This window comes from Homarus americanus, unplaced genomic scaffold (assembly GCF_018991925.1).
Source record: "Homarus americanus isolate GMGI-L3 unplaced genomic scaffold, GMGI_Hamer_2.0 scaffold6317, whole genome shotgun sequence".
In the NCBI taxonomy this organism is placed as follows: domain Eukaryota; kingdom Metazoa; phylum Arthropoda; class Malacostraca; order Decapoda; family Nephropidae; genus Homarus; species Homarus americanus.
The window spans coordinates 19,084,324-19,105,632 of record NW_024730668.1 but is presented as its reverse complement, the minus strand read 5'-3'; the positions used below and the strand labels follow the sequence as shown (position 1 = coordinate 19,105,632).

Genomic DNA, 21,309 nt, shown 5'->3' with positions numbered 1-21,309 from the left:
GATGGCTGCCGGCGAGGATGGCGCTAGCAGTAATATCGTGGTTCGGGTTTATCAACTTGTATATGGTGCGCATCAACTTGTCTGTCATAATTGTGGCTATGGTCCGCCGCAACTCATCCACCTTCACCGCCCCCTGCCTCCCTCCACTCAACACCTCTTTCTGTGAGTGATTCGCTGAGGCTTAAGTCTGTCCTGTAATATGTTTTCCATAAGTTCAATAAAAAATCTTAAAAATAATAATCATATAATAAATTCAATAACTGTATAAATAGTACATCTAATTTAAAATGTTTGTGGAAACTGGGAAAACAATAAATGAATTAATTATTTATTAGAAATTTGTTAACTTAAAATTTTAATGTAGAATATACTGTTGCGTAATTTTTACCCGTGACTGACAGACGGGGAGAGTGTTGAGTCTCTTACTGACAAAACAACGCTTCCGAACGATGGAATGGTAAGATAACAAGGAATTCTTTTTTATCTTAATCATTAAAAGTAGACATAAAAAAATAAACTATACTGACTTGTAGGATGAGAATAAGAACAAATAAATTAATGTAGGTAAAAAGTCTATCCAGGATTACAGCAGTTGATGGGAGTGAAATGTGTCTTATGTTGTTCTTGGAGCTACGCTGTAGGTTGAGGCACGCAAGGTAGGTATCTACCTACCTTGGAGGCACGCGCCAGCCAGATAGCTCATGTTTACGAGCGCACTGTACTCAATAACAGCGACTGCGAATTTATTTCTTTGATTTCATCTAAAGTGGAAATGCCTGTTAATGATGATCGATATTAAAATATGTAAATAAATAAAACAATTGTTAAGGTTATTCAATTTTTCTGATATACTGTAGTATACAGTTTACTGTATTACATATAAATTGAAAAAAAAGACCTTAATTGCGTTACATTACTTTTGAAAAATTCACTGACAATTTTGCAAGAACAGACTGCTCAAATAATAGGAAAATATTATTGTATATGATAAATATCGATGCTGGACGCATTCTTAGTTACAATTTTATTGAACTTCTTTGTGTTTTTAGTAAAGACCCGTACACAAGTGGTAATATATATTGTTATGATCACTTCCCTCTTATATACGTAAGGCCTTCAAAGCACTGGAATGTCACAATAATAATTTTCACCCCACTAACTACCAAAATTCCAGTACTGGGATAGTGACCTTACACATGATTATTCCTTATCTTTCATATTTACGTCTTATGCCCAAGAACACCATAACTGAAAAAAAACTGTGTAATACAAACACTCCTACCCAAGAATATTTAGGGTAAATACATGTATGAACCGGGTAAATACTGTACCATTACAAGAAATACAAAAATTAAATAACTGAGTTATAAACACACCTACTTGAGAACACTTAAGGCAAAATCCTATATTAACCTGGCAAATACCAGTCTTCCCGCATACACAAGCAGCAACCAGAACCTCCACATGCATAGTATCACCCAAAAACCTCCGGTACACCTCCGATAGAAGCAAGGAGGCAGTGGAAGTAAAAAAAAAACAGGAGCACCTGCTCTAACTTGAGAGCAGAGAGAGACGAGTGACGTCCCGCCATTCCACGTGTAAGGTTCAGGTGGACCAAGTCCTCCGCCGCAAACATCAAAACCAAAGAACGATATGCCCAGCATTCCCACACGTACCCTAACAATCATTAATACCATCGTAAATATAGCATCTTACTTTACCACCCAATATAAGAGTACATAAAACAATAAAATAATACACAGATCAAGTTATGAAATAATAAATGAATTTTTACTATAATATATAGAAAACATACAGTAAGTCATGTTACTTACGTTACCAAATCAAGAAGCTTCCTAACAATACCTCACCAGATATTGCCCGCACCAACTATGAGGTCACAGCAGCATTTTACAGACTTTACTAGCTAGAAAGCACGAGGCTACCAATATATCTCAGGGCCGGCGCCAGCCTATTTGGCGCCCTTAGCAGGACTGCAGCTGGCGCCCCCACCCGCCTCTCACTTCACGATTGGGTTTGCCTACAAAGTAATCAAAGTAGCCATATTGAAGAAACTGTTTACCTTACACTGATCTATTTTAATTTGCTAATACATACATTAATTAGCAAATCCTCTTAAACTGTGGAATATCCAAAGAAAAGCACAGTATAAGCAACATAAAATAATGGCACGAAACGTGACTGTAAAAAACACTCAAAATCAAATTACCATTGTGTTTAAACAATACGCAATTCAATTAACATATGTCATGACATTCTGGATTCCGCCGTTTTCTCCTCTTCGCTACGTGCCTGCTTATAACAGTTATAACTTGACTCTTCTTGACTTCCTGGAAGCGAATTCGTCGATTACATCGTCATACGATAACTCCCTAGACACTGCATGGCTCATAATGATGATGGCCAGCCCCCTAAGACGTTCCTGCGCCATTGTGGATCGCAAATAAGTTTTTATCAGTATTAACTTAGAAAAGCTCCGCTCTGCTGCCGACACCGTTACAGGGAGAGTTGCACAGATCCGCAGAGCTACCCACAAGTTCGGGAATACTTCAGTAAATTTCTTTTCATGCAGGAAGGTAAGAAAATCCATTGTTGTCATTCTCTTGGAAGGCAAATCTGGGACACTGCAGCTCCATGGCCAGTTCCCTCTCATCAATGTCTGAGTGTCCCTCATGAGTAAGAGTGTTGCTGAGGGTTTGGCAGTGATCGACGATGTCTTTGTCAGACATGTCCGTGAACCCTAACAATACCTTGAACTTTTCATTCACCTCGCCCAAGGTCTTGAACCTCTCATTAAGAGAGGAAATCGCAGTGTCCACTACCACATAGAAAAATGTAGTCTCCATCCTCTTGCGTGCATCGCTGACAGGTTCGTCTGCACACTCATAGCTAAAGTGGCATTTTTTTTAGTTCTTAGTCTCTTCTGTTTCAGCACGATGTCTACGTTCATCGCTTCAGAGATTTCTTTAGCAATAGTTAGTGCATCAGCAAAACTCTGCATTTCTGTAGCTGACAATATTATCTCTGGTCTTCTTAAGCAGATCTACAGCCACGCCGAGCTGCATCGTAATCGACTGCATTGGTTTGCTTACGTGCTGAATTTTGCTGAGTATATCATACCACACAACTGAGCAAATGACAAAACGGTATGACCCTACGTCCTCTGCCAACGATTAAGCCTCAACTTTGATGACAGGGTCAGTTGCAGATTCTCTGAGCTCTAAAAGCGCTTCTCTGATTTGCGCAGGTTGATATCTAATTGCCTCTACACTTTTTACTCGGCTTTCCCATCTGATGTCTGACCACGATTTCAGAGTAATATTGACATGTTTTAAAAGAACTTGCCACCTCTGAGGGGAGACTGGAAGCAATGTGAATACTTTCATTAAATATCGGAAGAAACAAGTTGCATCTAGGGAGCTCTTGGCAGCGTCAGCTAATATCAAATTCAAATTATGGGCACCACACGAGACAAATAAGGCCCGAGAATTCTGTTGAAGAAGCCTGGCTTGAACTCCTTTGATGTTTCCTTTCTTATTTGCTCCATTGTCGTAAGATTGACCTTGACAATCCTCAAAAGAAATGTTCAGTTGTTTCAGTCTTCCGAGTAGAAGGCATGACAAATTTAGCCCTGTAGACTTCTCTACCTCAAGGAACCCCAAGAAATGCTCCTTTATTGTTGGCTTGTCTTCAAGTGCCACTATCCTGATTATGACAGAAAGTTGCTCTTTGTGACTCAAATCAGGGGTGCAGTCTAAAATAATAGAGAAGTATTTCGATGCTTTGATATCGTCTACGATTCTCTCAGTAATCTTTGCACTGATAATGTTAATCAGTTCATTTTGGATCATTTGGCCAAGGTAGTGAATGTGACTGTGATTGCCTGCATTACTTTCAACCCTACTTAAATGATTCTTCGTAACTGGATCAAATTTAGTCAAAAGTTCCACTTCTTGGAGAAAATTACCATTGGATGGACAGTTAAGTTTTTCGGCTGACCCTCTTAGAGCCAAATTTCTTTCAGCTAGAGACTTGGCGCCACCTTTTTTTTTAGTTTAACAAATTTATTGGCAGAGCTTGTAGTACAGTTTGCCTATTCTGAGTAATTCAGTCAGGTCTTGACACTGAGGGTGGTATCACTTCTCACTGCCACGCAGGACAGAGGTTCATACACAAAGAAATACATCATATTCATTAACAGCTTTAAATGTATAGAGGTCAGATTCATATGGGTAATGTCACTGTTCACTGCCATGCAGGACAGAGGTTCGTACACAAAGAGATGCATCATATTCATTGACAGTACATATACATATATGTGCACACACACATACACATATACATACATATACACATATACATACACATATACATGTACATATATATACACATATGCACACATACACACATACATACATACATATACGTCGGTCAGATTCATGTGGGTAATGTCACTCTTCACTGCCATACAGGACAGAGGTTCGTACACAAAGAAGGAAATACATCATATTCATTAGCAGTATATATAGGTCAGTGGATCACATACATTGGAGTCATATTCTAATTGAAGACTAATCAGTGTGGGCTAGCAAATTTGGGATAAACAGCAAGAATGTCCTCAAGCACCCCTGATTCAATGAAGTAATTACATAGTTCAAGATACAATAAGTCAGGTGGCCTGAAGTCTTTGACAGTGTCACATTCCATAATATAGTGTTCAAGTGTATGCTTTAAAGGTTTATCACAAGGTTTACATGCTGAGTGTTACGGTATGGGTACAGCGTTACTAACTTGCCAGATGCGTCTGTATCCAAGCCTAATTCTGGCCACGACTACATCACATTGTCTGGTTCTGTCCTTATGCTGGCCATACCGGTACCTCTTGTCACAAAATTTGTCATATTTACTAATGCTACAACTGTCAGGTCTCTCTGCATTTCTCACTTCTTCTAGATCAGAGTTCATGATTCTGACTTGAATGTTTTTAATTACAGCATTGGACAGGCCAAGGTCACGGTCAACATTTTCTTTCTTACATGCCTCATTGGCCAGTCTATCAGCACGGTCATGATACCTAATTCCAACATGGGACGGAATCCACACAAATTCGATACGAAAGTTGTTCTCATTGGCAGTTATCACATTCCTTTTAATATCACATACAACTTTAGACATAGAGCCTGACGGGCTGTTCATTGATTTCAAAGCACTTTGAGAGTTACAGAATATCACCCCACCTCCATTTTCTTTGAGGTAGTCTGTGGCTAAGAAGATTCCAGTTAGTTCAGTTTGTGTTGTGCTGGCCCAGTTGTTCAGCCTTTGTTTGTTTGACACTATCATTTCTTTTTCTTTATATATTACAATTGCACAGCCTGTTCTACCTGTGTTTGTCTGCACAGAACCATCCTGTTCCACTCAGCCATTAACATTTCCATTTCCCGTCGGTCTATCGTCCTTCCTCTTGTAATGTTGACCTCCAGTTCCTTCCATGTTGTCATGTTTTTGGTGTGTTCTATGCTACTTTCATGTGTGCTGAGCAAATGACTGGCATTTTTCCAATCATGGATGCCTTCTTCAGCCATTCTAACATGTTTCGTAGAAAACATTTTACAACAGAAGCAAAAAAGTTTATCCTGTTTCACCGAATAAATTAGCCAACTTCTTTGGATCTTCTCTCCATTTACTAAGATTCGACGAAAGTAATCATGTTGACATCTTCTCCCATCCTTTTTTTGGAAACACATAATTAGGATCAACCTGGTAAGGTCCTCTGCGAACAAGTTCTGCTTTTTCCTGGTTGGACATTGAGGATGGCCAGTCAGTGGCGTCAACAGGTGCAGCCCTGGATGCAGCACATTCGAGCTGTGGTGGTGACACTGTATCTGCTGGCTGTGAAGAATGGAGCTGTGGTGGTGACACTGTATCTGTTGGCTGTGAAGAATGGAGCTGTGGTGGTGACACTGTATCTGTTGGCGCCCTTAGCATTTGCTAACCTCGCCTAATGGAAGCGGCGGCCCTGAGATTATATCTCAACAGTCCACCTATACGCGGACTTCAATATACAGTACAAACATTATACAGTATACCTCACTATAAATAGTCTGGAGCTTGGGACCTGTACGTCTAAAAACAGGAGTATATTGCATGTGTGTCGTAGCATCCAGCCAATTTATTCAAATAATACTCACGGTCAGTTAGTTTTACTTCACGTAATATACCCTTTTTAAAATGATATATCAAATTACAATTAAAGGTTCACGTGGTTGGTCTCACAGGAGGGAGAGATGGAGTGGAGCGAGACGGTACAGGGTCAGGTCCTCGGCGGCTTCTACTACGGCTATGTCTTCTCCCAGGTACAGTACCATCACATCGCTCACCGTAGTAGTAGTCAACATCACAGACGTCGGCCAATGCCCAGCTGTATAGTTATAAACACTGAACAAAAAGAGTCTATAGTACAGTACACGCTACGTCTGAGTAAGGCCAGATTGGTGGTGAGTGTAGGGTTAAACATCCTCCCTTTACACTTACAGTATATTTGAACTGGGTTTGTTTATTCCAGCGTCTTGTAATAATATCTTGTCCACTCTTTCCCTCAACGGGTTTATACACACACACACACACACAGAGATACACACACACACACACACACACACACACACACACACACACACACACACAGATACACACACACACACACACACACACACATATATATATATATATATATATATATATATATATATATATATATATATATATATATATATATATAAATCTTACGTACAAGACCAATCAATTGACCGTACCGTATAGTGATATTAATTTAGTATATGGCATCAGATCATCGGCGGTCGGCTAGCGGAGATGTACGGGGCGCGATGGGTGTTTGGTGGAAGTATCCTGGCTGGTGGAGTGTCCGCCTTCCTCTCTCCAGTGTCCGCCCGCCTCCACTACGGAGTCCTTATTGCTGTCAGGGCTGCCCAGGGCTTTTGTCAGGTAAGTGATACATCTAGGAGTTGTATTCATAATTACGCTTATTGGTTTAGTGGGGTAACAGAGGCGGATCCAGGAATATTAAAACGGGGGCGGGGTTCAAGTAGTTGTGGGTGGGGGAACATGCGAGGACAGCGAGCCCACCCAGTTGGTGGTTTTTGGGAGGGCGCTGTAAGCCCGCCCCTATATTTTTTTAATCTGACCAATATCATGGGCATTTTGAAGCCATTTTGAGGCCATGCACACTTGATATTAGGAGATATTCTGAAGTCAATAATAATTTTTTTTTATTATACAAAAATGCCTGAGAACAATACCGCATTAAAGAAAAAGTATTGAAATTTTCTGGTGAAAAGGGGGGGGTCCAGACCCCCAGGACCCCCTCTGGATCCGCCCTTGGGTATTAAGACAGTAAACTTGCAGACGTGTTACAGGGAGTATCGTGGCCATCTATGCACGCCCTCATTTCCCGATGGTTCCCGCCCCAGGAGCGACCCCGTTTTGTTGGAATGGTTTACTTTGGTAAGTAATTCATTAACGGAGAACAACTGTTACCAGGCAACATGACATATAATGGTTTTAAGCATCATACATAACAAACATCATTGTGGCTAAAAGTTATGTGTCCTGTGAAGCGACATCCCTTAGTACCGCGGTGACGCTGCCTCTGTGTGGTGTCATCATTGACGCCTACGGTTGGCCTGCCGCCTTCTACCTGACTGGATGTTTCTCTATCTTGTGGTGCGTTTGTTGGTTTACCTTCATGTACAACACTCCATCTGAACATCCCAGGTATTATTTCTAATTTTGCTCTCATTCGAATATATAATTGTTGCTAAACATCATGGTAAATGTACTGTAATCATATCAGATCTCAAATAAGAAATCTTATTTGTCTTATCCCAGCAAGTGTCAGACAACAGGAGTCTTTTTTTGCCTTGGTAGGATCAGTCACAATGAGCTGGAGTACATAACCACGGCAGCAGAGAAGAGCGGTACATGCAACCAGAGGAGCGGGTGGGCAGTACCATGGCGCCGAATGTTCAGCAGCCTGCCCGTGTGGGCCATCATTATAAGCGGTGTGGGCAGCAATTGGGGAATTTCCCTTTTCTACAGTCTACTGCCCACTTACATAAAGAACATCCTCGGTTTCTCAATCAAGGCGGTGTGTTAAATATCTGGAGTATTTCTACAGTTTTGGCCCGAGAGGCGTCCTCTTTTACCATTTGAGGAGCAGAGGGAGATTAGGGGAGGGAGGTTTAAGGAACCATAACACTTCCATTATATCTGACTGTATGTCTTAGTGCCCCCCCCTCCCCTCCCACACTCCTTTTAGGACTTTAAGACCGAAGAGCGTTGCCTCAGCACCGTCCCGCTCTGTAATGTTAACCAGGGAGGAGTACTGCCAGTATCCGTTCAACAGTTACTTCCATATGTTCCATTATGTGTGTTGTAAATAATTGATAAATTCACAATATTGAGTGATCATTATAGGATACATCTAACTGTATTGTCCTCTGTTAAATTACTGTCTCCTAAATTTTCTTCGGTTAACATTAAAATAATTTTCAGCGTCAGTTTCTTCATACTGAGATACTAGTACCACTCACTTAACAATGTATATATTTAGTGTGTGTATGTGTGCAGAATGGCGCTCTGTCCTCCCTGCCCTTCCTCTCCCGGTACGTGGGTGCTATCGTGTCGAGCATCTTGGGGGACTATCTCACCAGCACTGGTCGCTTGTCAGTCCTCGCCTCGCGCAGGATCTTTAGCGTCATTGGTAAGTCCAGCTGCTTTGTGTGTGTGTGTGTGTGTGTGTGTGTGTGTGTGTGTGTGTGTGTGTGTGTGTGTGTAATAGGGATAATTGCCAGAGAAGCTGACGTTTTTGCCAAGTAAGGATAACTTTACTTCTGTCGCTACAAGTTGATGAACAGTAACTTGTATATGGTAAAATATGTTGTTTCATTTAAGACATTTACTCTTATAAGATGGCCAAATTATACCAACATTAGGTTAGGTTAGGTTAGCTTAGCTTAGGTTAGGTGAGGTTAGGTTAGATTAGGTTAGGTTAGGTTAGATTAGGTTTGGTTAGGTTAGCTTAGCTTAGGTGAGGTTAGGTTAGATTAGGTTAGGTTAGATTAGGTTTGGTTAGGTTAGATTAGCTTAGGTTAGGTTTAGTGAAGTTAGGTTAGGTTCGGTTAGCTTAGGTTTTCTATGAAATTATTCATTTATATGAATTTTAATGATCTTCATGATTGTCTATGACCACTCAGAAATTTCCTCCCCAAATTTCATTATAGAAGTTATTGCTATATGGCAGTTATCATTGTTTGGTAGCTGTTTAGATTAGAACAAGGACGGCGGAGTCTTCATTAGTAATCATAAACAGCCCCTGAGCTTTTGGCCGTCATAGCGCGACCCACAATATCATCAACACTGGACATCCTAAAGTAGACTATAGGCTCGGAGTACCCCAGCTCGTCCACACAACACTGAGTACCTGGAGCCAAGTACTGCAGATCGAAACCAATTATATGAAGTATTAACCTTAGGGCGTATCTTGTAACCTTTGGTGGTGATGGTAATGAAGATGGTGGGTGTTGTGGTAGTGGTAGGTGATGTGGTAGTGGTGGGTGGTGTGGTAGTGGTGGGTGGTGTGGTAAGTGTGGTAGTGGTGGGTGGTGTGGTAAGTGTGGTAGTGGTGGGTGGTGTGGTAAGTGTGGTAGTGGTGGGTGGTGTGGTAAGTGTGGTAGTGGTGGGTGGTGTGGTAAGTGTGGTAGTGGTGGGTGGTGTGTGTGTGGTGAGTGGTGTGGTGTGGTGGGTGTGGTAGGGTGGGTAGGGTGTGTGTGTGTGGGGTGTGTGGGTATGTGGGTGGTAGAAAGGTGGTGGTGGTATGTAGGGTGGTGTGTGGTGTGGTAGTGGTGGTGTGGTGGGTGGTAGTGGTAATGTGGTTTGGGAGGTGGTGTGTGGTGGTGGTGAGTGGTGTGGTGGTGTGTGGTGGTGTGGTGGTGGTGTGGGTGGGTGGTGTGGTAGTGAGTGGTGGGTGGTGCGGTAGTGTGGTGGTGGTGTGGTTTGGTGTGGTGGGTTGTGTGGTAGGAGTGTGGTAGTGGTGGGTGGAGGTGTGGTGGGTGTGGTGGGTGGGTGGTGGTAGGGTGTGGTAGTGGTGGGTGGTGTAGTGGGTGTAATGGTGGTGGGTGATGTGGTAGTGTGTGGTGGTGGTGGTGGTGTGGTAAGTGTGGTAGTGGTGGGTGGTTTTGGTAGAGGTGTGGGTAGTGTGGTGGGTGGTGTGGTAAATGTGGTAGTGGTGTGGTGTGGTAGAATATGTGGTAGTGGTGGGGTTGTGGTAAGTGTGGTAGTGTTGGGTGGTGTGGTAAGTGTGGTAGTGGTGGGTGGTGTGGTAAGTGTGGTAGTGGTGGGTGGTGTGGTAAGTGTGGTAGTGGTGGGTGGAGTGGTAAGTGTGATAGTGGTGGGTGGTGTGGTAAGTGTGGTAGTGGTGATTTGATTTGATTTTGATTTTGCTGCTTGGCCTTCTTTACTTTATTGTGCAATTCTACACTCATCCTGGTGAGTGGTAGCAAAAGGATTATACAGAGTAGTTTACAACGGGTCATACACACTAACCCCGTTGTCAGGATATTATGGCACTGAATGTTACACAGTATTTCATTTACATTATTTGTTTAGTTCTATACATAAAGCGGGTAAATTTATCTACAAATGCGTGAGGACAGGCGTGTGAGGCAGTATGTCTTACCCTCACACTTTGTTATTCACGTTTACGTGAGAGGTATTCGCCACATTGCGTATTTGGTTCTGGTACATGAGAATTGGGATATAGTTACTAAGCGCAAAAAAAGTGGATACAATCTTAATATGTCGGCTATCTTGCCATTAGAGATGAAGTGTTGTGCCATTTCACACACAGTGTGCTTGGACCTGTCCCTAAAGGTTCTTTCTTCACACAGTCGAGGACGTAGGAAATAGAAGTGTACATATGTATGGCCATTATCCCTGTTAGCTTCTAGTTTTGTTTGGCGACTAAGCTTGAGGAATATATCGTCAAAGGTACTTATATCTCTAACCTTAATCTAGCGGTTACGCTATCTTGTAATCTAGTGATCTTGTTACTTGCTCCATATACATGTTTCACTTGATACATCTCATCATGGTAACCTGGATCGACTAGTGCCTGTTTGCATTTGGTTCACTTGGTGTCAAACTCATCAATGTTCTTCCTAATTACAGTTTTATGGTTCTTTTGAATAGACCCAAATTGTATTCAACGGTGCCTTTGTTAGACGCGAGTTTATGAGGGCATCAACCTGTCATGTTTTATGAGGCCTATGTGGAGAGGGGATTCATTAACAGGTTTGACCTTGACACCCTGGTCACCAAGGCACGCATATTTGTGTCTGGCTTCAGAGACAAGAGCGTGACAACCTGAGTCGAGGGTGCCAAGGGCAAGTAGTGAGGATAGAGAGTCAGTGATGATGAGACTGTCAGTAACAGTGGTTTCAATGAATTTAATAGCTGTGAGTATGGCAACTAATTCAGTTTGTAGAGGGATGCCCAGCTGTTAATTCTAACTCCTTTCTCAATTATATTACTGTCAGGTTGAGTCACAACAATAGCACTTCCAGCCCCACAGGCGGTGTTTAGAGATCCATCAGTGTAGATGGTCTGTGTGATATTTTCATCAGTCTGTAGAGTGTGTATGTGTTCAAGAGCTCTCAATTTGGCAGTGTGTTGGAGATAAATGCTTTGGTATAATAAATTTTAGGCGGATATGCTCGCGGCTTATGGATGATATCGAAGGAACTGTCCGCCAGGGTGGCAGGAAGCGCTGTTGTGTCTCAACTTTGTACAGGTGGTCTAGTCCAAATATCTTCATAAGTGAAGCTGTAGTTTGGATCCATTTAGACTCAGTAGTCCCATGGTTCATAAGCATTCTAGCAATTCTTAAGGAAACAATGTTATCAGGATCACACGCAGAAGCCTCAGGGCTATCATGAGGCTGACTTCACTATTCTATCTTGACACTGGGTATACCTAGTTCTTTTTCCTCATATTAAGTAATTTTAGTGCTCATGGGATATCCTAGGATAATTCTGCAGAGGGGCTTTATTTTGCATTTTCTCGAGCTTGTCAACGCCTTTCCTGCTTCACGAATGACCAGGGCTTGTGCGTGGTAATTCATCAGAGATCTTATATAGCCTAGGTAATATTGTTTTAACAATTTAATATTAGCACCATAGTAGCTTAAAATTTCTGCCACAATTCTCTAAGAGGTCTCCAGTCTGTCAAAGTAATATCATGGGTTAGCTGTTGTATGGCAGGTAGGGGCACAAGGGACGGAAACACCAAGATATTTAAAAGAAGAAACATAATAATAGTGTTGTTACCTATCTTTGAACTGCAGGGGGCTGCGTTTGTTGTTAATTAGTTTGTTTGTTGAACACCTTAGTTTTCTTTAGTGGAAGGAATAAGACTGGAGGTGTTCAGAGGCCGCGCATACATGGTTCAGGGTGGCTTGCATTTCACGATGAGTTTAGTATGTATAAGAATATCATCAGTATAGCTGATTGGAGATATTGCTGGGGGTTGTCTGGCATTAAATTTAATAACGCATTCATAAGAACATTGGAACAAAAATGGGGACTAAGTAACGCACCTTGAGGTACCAAAGTTGCACAGATCTTTAACTTCACTTGTAACCCTGAAACAGTGCAGCAGCTGTCTCTTGTTGGTTAGGTAGCCACTATCCAATGTGTAACAGCCTTACCTCTATATCCATTTTGGCTGTCTGTACATCAGTTGCCTATTGGCACATCAAATGTGCTTTTTAGGTCAAGAAATGTGGTGTATCTAAAGTTTTCATCAACATGCATGCTAGGAATGTGGTGATGCAATTATGTCCTTTATGGGTGGTGGTGGGTGTGGTAGTGGTGGGTGGTGGTAGTGGTGGGTGGTGTGGTGGTAGTGGTGGTGGTGGTGGGTGGTGGTGGTGGTGTGGGGTGGTAGTGGTGGGTGGTGTGGTGGTAGTGGTGGGTGGTGGTGGTGGTGGTGGTGGTAGTGGTGGGTGATGTGGTAGGTGGTAGTTAGTGGTAGTACTGTAGTAATAAATAATATAATCGTTACAATAGCCTTGATGGGGCCAGCTGCGATGTTGCTGGTGGTGACCTACATAGGATGCAACTGGATGGCCACTATGGCCCTCATGTGCGTGTGTCTCTTCTGCAATGGTGCCGTTAGTGCCTCGATTATGGTGAACCACGTCGACATCGCTCCCACTTTGCAGGTAATAATGGAGAGAGAGGAGGGGGGGGGGGGGGGGGTTCATTTCCCAGTAAACAAGGAGACACACTCAAGGTGATCTGGACACTTGAGTACACAGGGACCACAAGAGCTCAAGTCCATAGTAAGTGTTAAAAATGGCTTCAGCTCTGGTCAGTATAGATGTGGGTTTGGTGATTCAAAATATATACACACATGATTGTTACGAATGTATAATCACCGTAGAAAATACATATAATTCTTATCTATGTATGAATAACTATCGGAATCACCATGTAACAGTTTTTGTGTATATGAAAATGTGAATTTGTTTTGCATGCGTGCATATAAGATTCAGACAAGTGTGTGTGTGTGTGTGTGTGTTACGTGTCCCAGTTAAATCCCCTTCTCCACACTGTTATCTCCCCATACACACGTTCCTCCCATACTGTTATCTCCCCATACACACACACCTCCCATACTATTATCTCCCCATACACACACACCTCCCATACTATTATCTCCCCATACACACACACCTCCCATACTATTATCTCCCATACACACACACCTCCCATACTGTTATCTCCCCATACACACACACCTCCCATGCTATTATCTCCCCATACACACACACCTCCCATGCTATTATCTCCCCATACACACACACCTCCCATACTGTTATCTCCCCATACACACACACTTCCCATACTGTTATCTCCCCATACACACGCTTCTCCCATACCTGTTATTTCCCCATACGCGCTTTCTCTCATATTCTTAGCTCCCCATACACGCTCCTCCCATATTCTTAGCTCTCCATAACTGTGTCTCCCCACAGGCACTCTCTTCGGGATCGACAACACGGTGGGGAGTATAATATCGTTCATTGTACCCGGAGTAGTCGGCGTCATGACGGATGGCCAGGTTAGCTCCCAGCACTGTGTCTTGTCTCCCCACCACCGTCTTGCCTCCCTACCACTGTCTTGTCTCCCCAGCACTGTCTTGTCTCCCCACCACTGTCTTGCCTTCCACTACTGTTCCTTGTCTCCTCACCACTGTCCTGTCTCCCCACCACTGTTTCTTGTCTCCTCACCACTGTCTTTTCTCCCACCAATGTGTCATGTCTCCCACCAGTGTCTTGTCTTCCCACTGTTTCTTGTCTCCCCACCACTGTCTTGTCTCCCTACCACTGTGTCTTCTCTCCCAGAACTGTCTTGTCTCCCCACCACTGTCTTTTTTCTCCCCAGCAATGTGTCATGTCTCCCACCACTTTCTTGTCTCCCCACCACTGTCTTGTCTCCCCACCACTGTCTTTTTCTCCCCAACCAATGTGTCTTGTCTTCCCACCACTGTCTTGTCTCCCCACCACTGTCTTTTCTCCCAACCAAGTGTCTTGTCTCCCCACCACTGTCTTTTTCTCCCCACCACTGTCTTTTCTCCCACCAATGTGTCATGTCTCACCAGTGTCTTGTCTCCCACTACTGTTTCTTGTCTCCCCACCACTGTCTTGTCTCCCCACCACTGTCTTTTCTCCCCACCAATGTGTCATGTCTCCCACCACTGTCTTGTCTCCCCACCACTGTCTTGTCTCCCCACCACTGTCTTTTCTCCCCAACCAATGTGTCTTGTCTTCCCACCACTGTCTTGTCTCCCCACCACTGTCTTTTCTCCCCAACCAATGTGTCTTGTCTCCCCACCACTGTCTTTTCTCCCCACCACTGTCTTTTCTCCCCACCAATGTGTCATGTCTCCCCACCAGTGTCTTGTCTCCCCAACCAATGTGTCTTGTCTCCCCACCACTGTCTTTTCTCCCCAACTGTCGTGTCTTGTCTCCTGCCACTGTCTTTTTCTCCCCAACCAATGTGTCTTGTCTCCCCACCACTGTCTTTTTCCCCAATCAATGTGTCTTGTCTCCCCAATCAATGTGTCTTGTCTCCCCACCACTGTCTTTTCTCCCCAACCAATGTGTCTTGTCTCCCACCACTGTCTTTTTCTCCCCAACCAATGTGTGTCTTGTCTCCCACCACTGTCTTTTGTCCCCACCAATGTGTCTTGTCTCCCCACCACTGTCTTGTCTCCCCACCACTGTCTTTTCTCCCACCATTGTGTCTTGTCTTCCACCACTGTCATGTCTCCCCACCACTGTCTATTCTCCCCACCAATGTGTCTTGTCTCCGCACCACTGTCTTGTCTCCCACCACCGTCTTGTCTCCCACCACTGTCTATTCTCCCCACCAATGTGTCTTGTCTCCACACCACTGTCTTGTCTCCCCACCACTGTCTTGTCTTCCCACCACTGTCTTGTCTCCCCACCACTGTCTTGTTTCCCACCACTGTCTTGTCTCCCCAACACTGTCTTGTCTCCCCACCACTGTCTTGTCTCTCCACCAATGTGTCTTGTCTCCCACCAATGTCTTTTCTCCCCACCACTGTCTTGTCTCCCCACCACTGTCTTGTCTCCACCACTGTCATGTCTCCCCACCAATGTGTCTTGTCTCCCACCACTGTCTTTCTCCCCACCACTGTCTTGTCTCCCTACCACTGTGTCTTCTCTCCCAGCACTGTCTTGTCTCCCCACCACTGTCTTTTTCTCCCCACCACTGTGTCTTGTCTTCCCACCACTGTCTTGCCCCCCACCACTGTGTCTTGTCTCCCCACCACTCTCTTGTATCCCCACCATGTCTTTCTCCCACCAATGTGTCTTGTCTCCCCACCACTGTCTTGTCTCCCCACCACTGTCTTGTCTCCCCACCACTGTCTTTCTCCCCACCACTGTGTCTTGTCTCCCACCACTGTCTTGTCTCCCCCTCACCACTGTCTTGTCTCCTCACCACTGTCTTGTCTCCCCACCACTGTGTCTTGTCTCCACCACTGTCTTGTCTCCCACCACTGTGTCTTGTCTCCCCACCACTGTCTTGTCTCCCCACCACTGTCTTGTCTCCCACCACTGTCTTGTCTCCCACCACTGTTCCTTGTCTCCTCACCACTGTCTTGTCTCCCTACCACTGTGTCTTCTCCCAGCACTGTCTTGTCTCCCCACCACTGTCTTTTTCTCCCACCACTGTGTCTTGTCTTCCCACCACTGTCTTGTCTCCCCACCACTGTGTCTGTCTCCCCACCACTGTCTTGTCTCCCCACCACTGTGTCTTGTCTTCTCCCACCACTGTCTTGTCTCCCCACCACTGTCTTGTCTCCCCACCACAGTCTTGTCTCCCCACCACTGTCTTTTCTCCCACCACTGTCTTGTCTCCCCACCACTGTCTTGTCTCCCCACCACTGTCTTGTTCTCACCACCTTGTCTCCCCACCACTGTGTCTGTCCTCCCCACCACCTGTCTTGTCTCCCCACCACTGTGTCTTGTCTTCCCACCACTGTCTTGTCTCCCCACCACTGTCTTGTCTCCCCCACCACTGTCTTGTCTCCCCACCACTGTCTTTTCTCCCCACCACTGTCTTGTCTCCCCACCACTGTCTTGTCTCCCCACCACTGTCTTGTCTCCTCACCACTGTCTTGTCTCCCCACCACTGTGTCTGTCTCCCCACCACTGTCTTGTCTCCCACCACTGTGTCTTGTCTTCCCACCACTGTCTTGTCTCCCCACCACTGTCTTGTCTCCCCACCACTGTCTTGTCTCCTCACCACTGTCTTGTCTCCTCACCACTGTCTTGTCTCCCCACCACTGTCTTGTCTCCTCACCACTGTCTTGTCTTCCCACCACTGTCTTGTCTCCCACCACTGTCTTGTCTCCCCACCACTCTCTTGTATCCCCACCACTGTCTTGTCTCCCACCACTGTGTCTTGTCTCTCACCACTGTCTTGTCTCTCACCACTGTCTTGTCTCCCCACCACTGTGTCTTGTCTCCCCACCACTGTCTTGTCTCCCACCACTGTGTCTTCTCTCCCCAGCACTGTCTTGTCTCCCCACCACTGTCTTTTCTCTCCCCACCAATGTGTTCATGCTCCCCACCACTGTCTTGTCTCCCCACCACTGTCTTGTCTCCCCACCACTGTCTTGTCTCCCACCACTGTCTTTTTCCCCACCAATGTGTCTTGTCTTCCCACCACTGTCTTGTCTCCCCAACACTGTCTTGTCTCCCCACCACTCTTTTTCTCCCACCATGTGTCTTGTCTCCCACCACTGTCTTGTCTCCCCACCACTGTCTATTCTCCCACCAATGTGTCTTGTCTCCCACCACTGTCTTGCCTCCCCACCACTGTCTTGTCTTCTCACCACTGTCTTGTCTCTCACCACTGTCTTGTCTCCCACCACTGTCTTGTCTCCCCCACCACTCTCTTTCTCCCACCACTGTCTTGTCTCCCCACCACTGTCTTGTCTCCTCACCACTGTCTTGTATCCCCACCACTGTCTTGTCTCCCCACCACCACTGTCTTGTCTCCCCACCACTGTCTTGTCTTCCCACCACTGTCTTGTCTCCCCACCACTGTGTCTTGTCTCCCCACCACTGTCTTGTCTCCCTCACCACTGTCTTGTATCCCCACCCACTGTCTTTGTCTCCCCACCACTGTCTTGTCTCCCCACCACTGTGTCTTGTCTCCCACCACTGTGTTTGTCTCCCACCACTGTGTCTTGTCTCCCACTGTCTTGTCTCCCCACCACTGTCTTGTCTTCCCACCACTGTCTTGTTCCCCCACCACTGTCTTGTCTCCCCACCACTGTCATGTCTTCCCACCACTGTCTATTCCTCCCCACCAATGTGCTTGTCTCCCCACCACTGTCTTGTCTCCCCACCACTGTCTTGTCTTCCCCACCACTGTCTTGTCTCCCCACCACTGTCTTGTCTCCCCACCACTGTCTTGTCTCCCCAACACTGTCTTGTCTCCCACCACTGTCTTGTCTCCCCCCACCACTGTCTTGTCTTCCCACCACTGTCTTGTCTCCCCACCACGTCATGTCTTCCCACCACTGTCTATTCTCCCCACCAATGTGTCTTGTCTCCCCACCACTGTCTTGTCTCCCAACACTGTCTTGCCCCCCACCACTGTCTTGTCTCCTCACCGTCTTGTCTTCCCACCACTGTCTTGTCTCCCACCACTGTGTCTTGTCTCCCACCACTGTCTTGTCTTCCCTCTTGTCTCCCACCACTGTCTTGTCTCCCCACCACTGTCTTGTCTTCCCACCACGTCTTGTCTCCCCACCACTGTCTTGTCTCCCCACCACTGTCTTGTCTCCCCACCACTGTCTTGTCTTCCCACCACTGTCTTGTCTCCCCACCACTGTCTTGTCTCCCCACCACTGTCTTGTCTCCCCACCACTGTCTTGTATCCCCACCACTGTCTTGTCTTCCCACCACTGTCTTGTCTCCCCACCACTGTCTTGACTTCCCACCACTGTCTTGTCTCCCCACCACTGTCTTGTCTCCCACCACTGTCTTGTCTCCCCATCACTGTCTTTTCTCCCACCAATGTGCCTTGTCTTCCCACCACTGTCTTGTCTCCCCACCACTGTCTTGTCTCCCCACCACTGTCTTGTCTCCCCACCACTGTCTATTCTCCCCACCAATGTGTCTTGTCTCCCCACCACTGTCTTGTCTCCCCACCACTGTCTTGTTTCTCCCACCACTGTCTTGTCTCCCCACCACTGTCTTGTCTCCCCACCACCACCGTCTGTTCCCCACCACTGTCTTGACTTCCCACCACTGTCTTGACTTCCCACCACTGTCTTGTCTCCCCACCACTGTCTTGTCTTCCCACCACTGTCTTGTCTCCCCACCACTGTCTTGTCTCCCCACCACTGTCTTGCTCCTCACCACTGTCTTGTATCCCCACCACTGTCTATTCTTCCCCACCAATGTGTCTTGTCTCCCCACCACTGTCTTGTCTCCCCACCACTGTCTTGTCTTCACCACTGTCTTGTCTCCCCACCACTGTCTTGTCTCCCCACCACTCTCTTGTCTCCCCATCACTGTCTTTTCTCCCACCAATGTGCCTTGTCTTCCCACCACTGTCTTGTCTCCCCACCACCGTCTTTTCTCCCCACCAAATTGTCTTGTCTTCCCACCACTGTCTTGTCTCCCCAATATTGTTTTGTTTCCCCTCCACTGTCTTTTCTCCCCACCAATGTGCCTTTTCTCCCCACCACTGTCTTGTATCCCCACCACTGTGCTTTTTATCCTAGCTTAACGCTAACCTCACCTAACCTAACAGCTGGATTCTTCAGATGATCCAAAATTTTTCGACAGTAAGATATGTTTCTTTGTGAGTGGCAGTAAACTGTTAGTCAGATGACATCACTCTTTTGTCTCGGCAGCAAACACTGGCACAGTGGAGGAAGGTGTTCTGGACGTGTGCCATTGTACGCCTTCTCTGATGTCTTCTACCTCATCTTCTGCTCGGCCTCTGCCCAGCCCTGGAACAAAGACGGCTTGGAACAACACACTGAAAGTAATGCTGAAGTTCTACAAGATGGCAGTCATTACACAGGCGAGACCGCCAGCAAGACCTGCAGTCCTCAGTTGAAGGGATCATGTACAGTATAAACAATGGTTTAATGGCGCTGGACAACGGTGAGCAAAACTAAATTGATTAATTTTTATTCATTAATGTTTGTATTTTTATCAACAATATGTACACTGTATAATACACAGATACTGAGAACATGAACTAAATAGGAATAATAATTAGAGATTTAAATGTGTGTCAGACAATAAATTTACTCGGCAGCCTTGACTTTCCTCTCTCCTCTTTACCACTCGTCAGCTTACTCGCTGGTCGGGCTGGCAGTCTGTTCTTTCAGATATTTTTAGCAACTGTTGGATGTTTATACTCTGTACCTGAACAACTCTTATTACAAAGAAGCTACTCTAGTACTAACATTTTTGTGATGATATTACCAGCATTCTTGTTTTAGGCAGCGTTTGATTGGATAACAGCTGCTATTGCACTGTGGAATAACCTCACCAGGAGCGTTGCCACTCTGTAACTCATCTCGTCGATACATGTATTAATAAACGTACTTGTTCCTGGTACATGTTTAATATGCAAATATTGTGACCATTGAATAAAAATATAAGATGGTCATAAATGTGGCTGTGTACTGGCACGGCACTAAAACATTCAATAGTTACACAAACGCTTAAAATATTACGCTTCCAAGCATAATTCAAGCCACTGCTTCCCTCCATGTGCATACTTAGGTATCAGTGGCCTTCATCCTTGAATATTTCAGGAAAATTTGTTGGTCAGCAGGATCACAGAGGGCAGCTGCCATAGTGTTCCGTGTTCAGCTCCTGTGTGGGTTATTGTGGTGTTTGTATGGCTCTTGTAGTTCTGTGGTTGAGATTGGTGGATTAAGAATGTTGAGTGACCGTCTGTGTGCAGTGTGGTGCTGGCGGCTAGTGTCATAGTGTCAGTGTCAATGCAGTTTCAGTGAATCTTAAAACTTACTTACCGTTACTTGTGGACCAAATCTTGTATGGGGCGACAGGGTCAGTGACAATATTGTAAGGATATACAGTACGTGAGTTTACTCAGTGTTTATTGCACTTGTTGCCAAACATGAAGAATGTGTTGGTCGCACAATATATATATATATATATATATATATATATATATATATATATATATATATATATATATATATATTATATATATATATATATATATATATATATATATATATATATATATATATATATATATATATATTAAAAACACTTTGTTGGTTTTCTTTTATTGTAGAAAAATATAGTTTCACAGGTACTGACTTCAGTTGAGAATATATTGTACCTTCTATACTAAGGGAGGTGTCTTAGTGCACTTCAGGATAACACTTAAGTGAGGTGTTCACTGGGTAACAAGTGATATTATAATCTCTCTCTCACACCAGGGAGAGGGTGGTCAAGCAGGCCTCAAAAGGAAACGCGTCAGATGTTTGTTGCTGAGCTGCGCTGACCCAGCTTAACTTCGCTCGCTCCCGGAGGAAATGTCAACACCAATTGATTCATACTCATGGGTGAATGACCTGGTGACTATTTGGGTATTATACATTTGGGTAAAT

The 21,309-nt window shown here is 45.0% G+C and overlaps 1 protein-coding gene across 1 annotated transcript; it reads left to right on the top strand.

Annotated features, from left to right (window-relative positions):
- Positions 1-19,728, top strand: LOC121867267 (sialin-like; the record flags this gene model as incomplete). The annotated part of the gene is given in 11 exon segments (XM_042367134.1): positions 1-162; positions 402-457; positions 6,297-6,374; positions 6,865-7,020; positions 7,452-7,539; positions 7,653-7,809; positions 7,963-8,182; positions 8,665-8,797; positions 13,161-13,315; positions 14,132-14,217; positions 19,561-19,728. Coding segments are annotated over 10 exon segments (1,244 nt in total), but the record flags the coding sequence as incomplete, so codon positions are not given.
- Between the last annotated feature and the right edge of the window lie 1,581 nt (positions 19,729-21,309).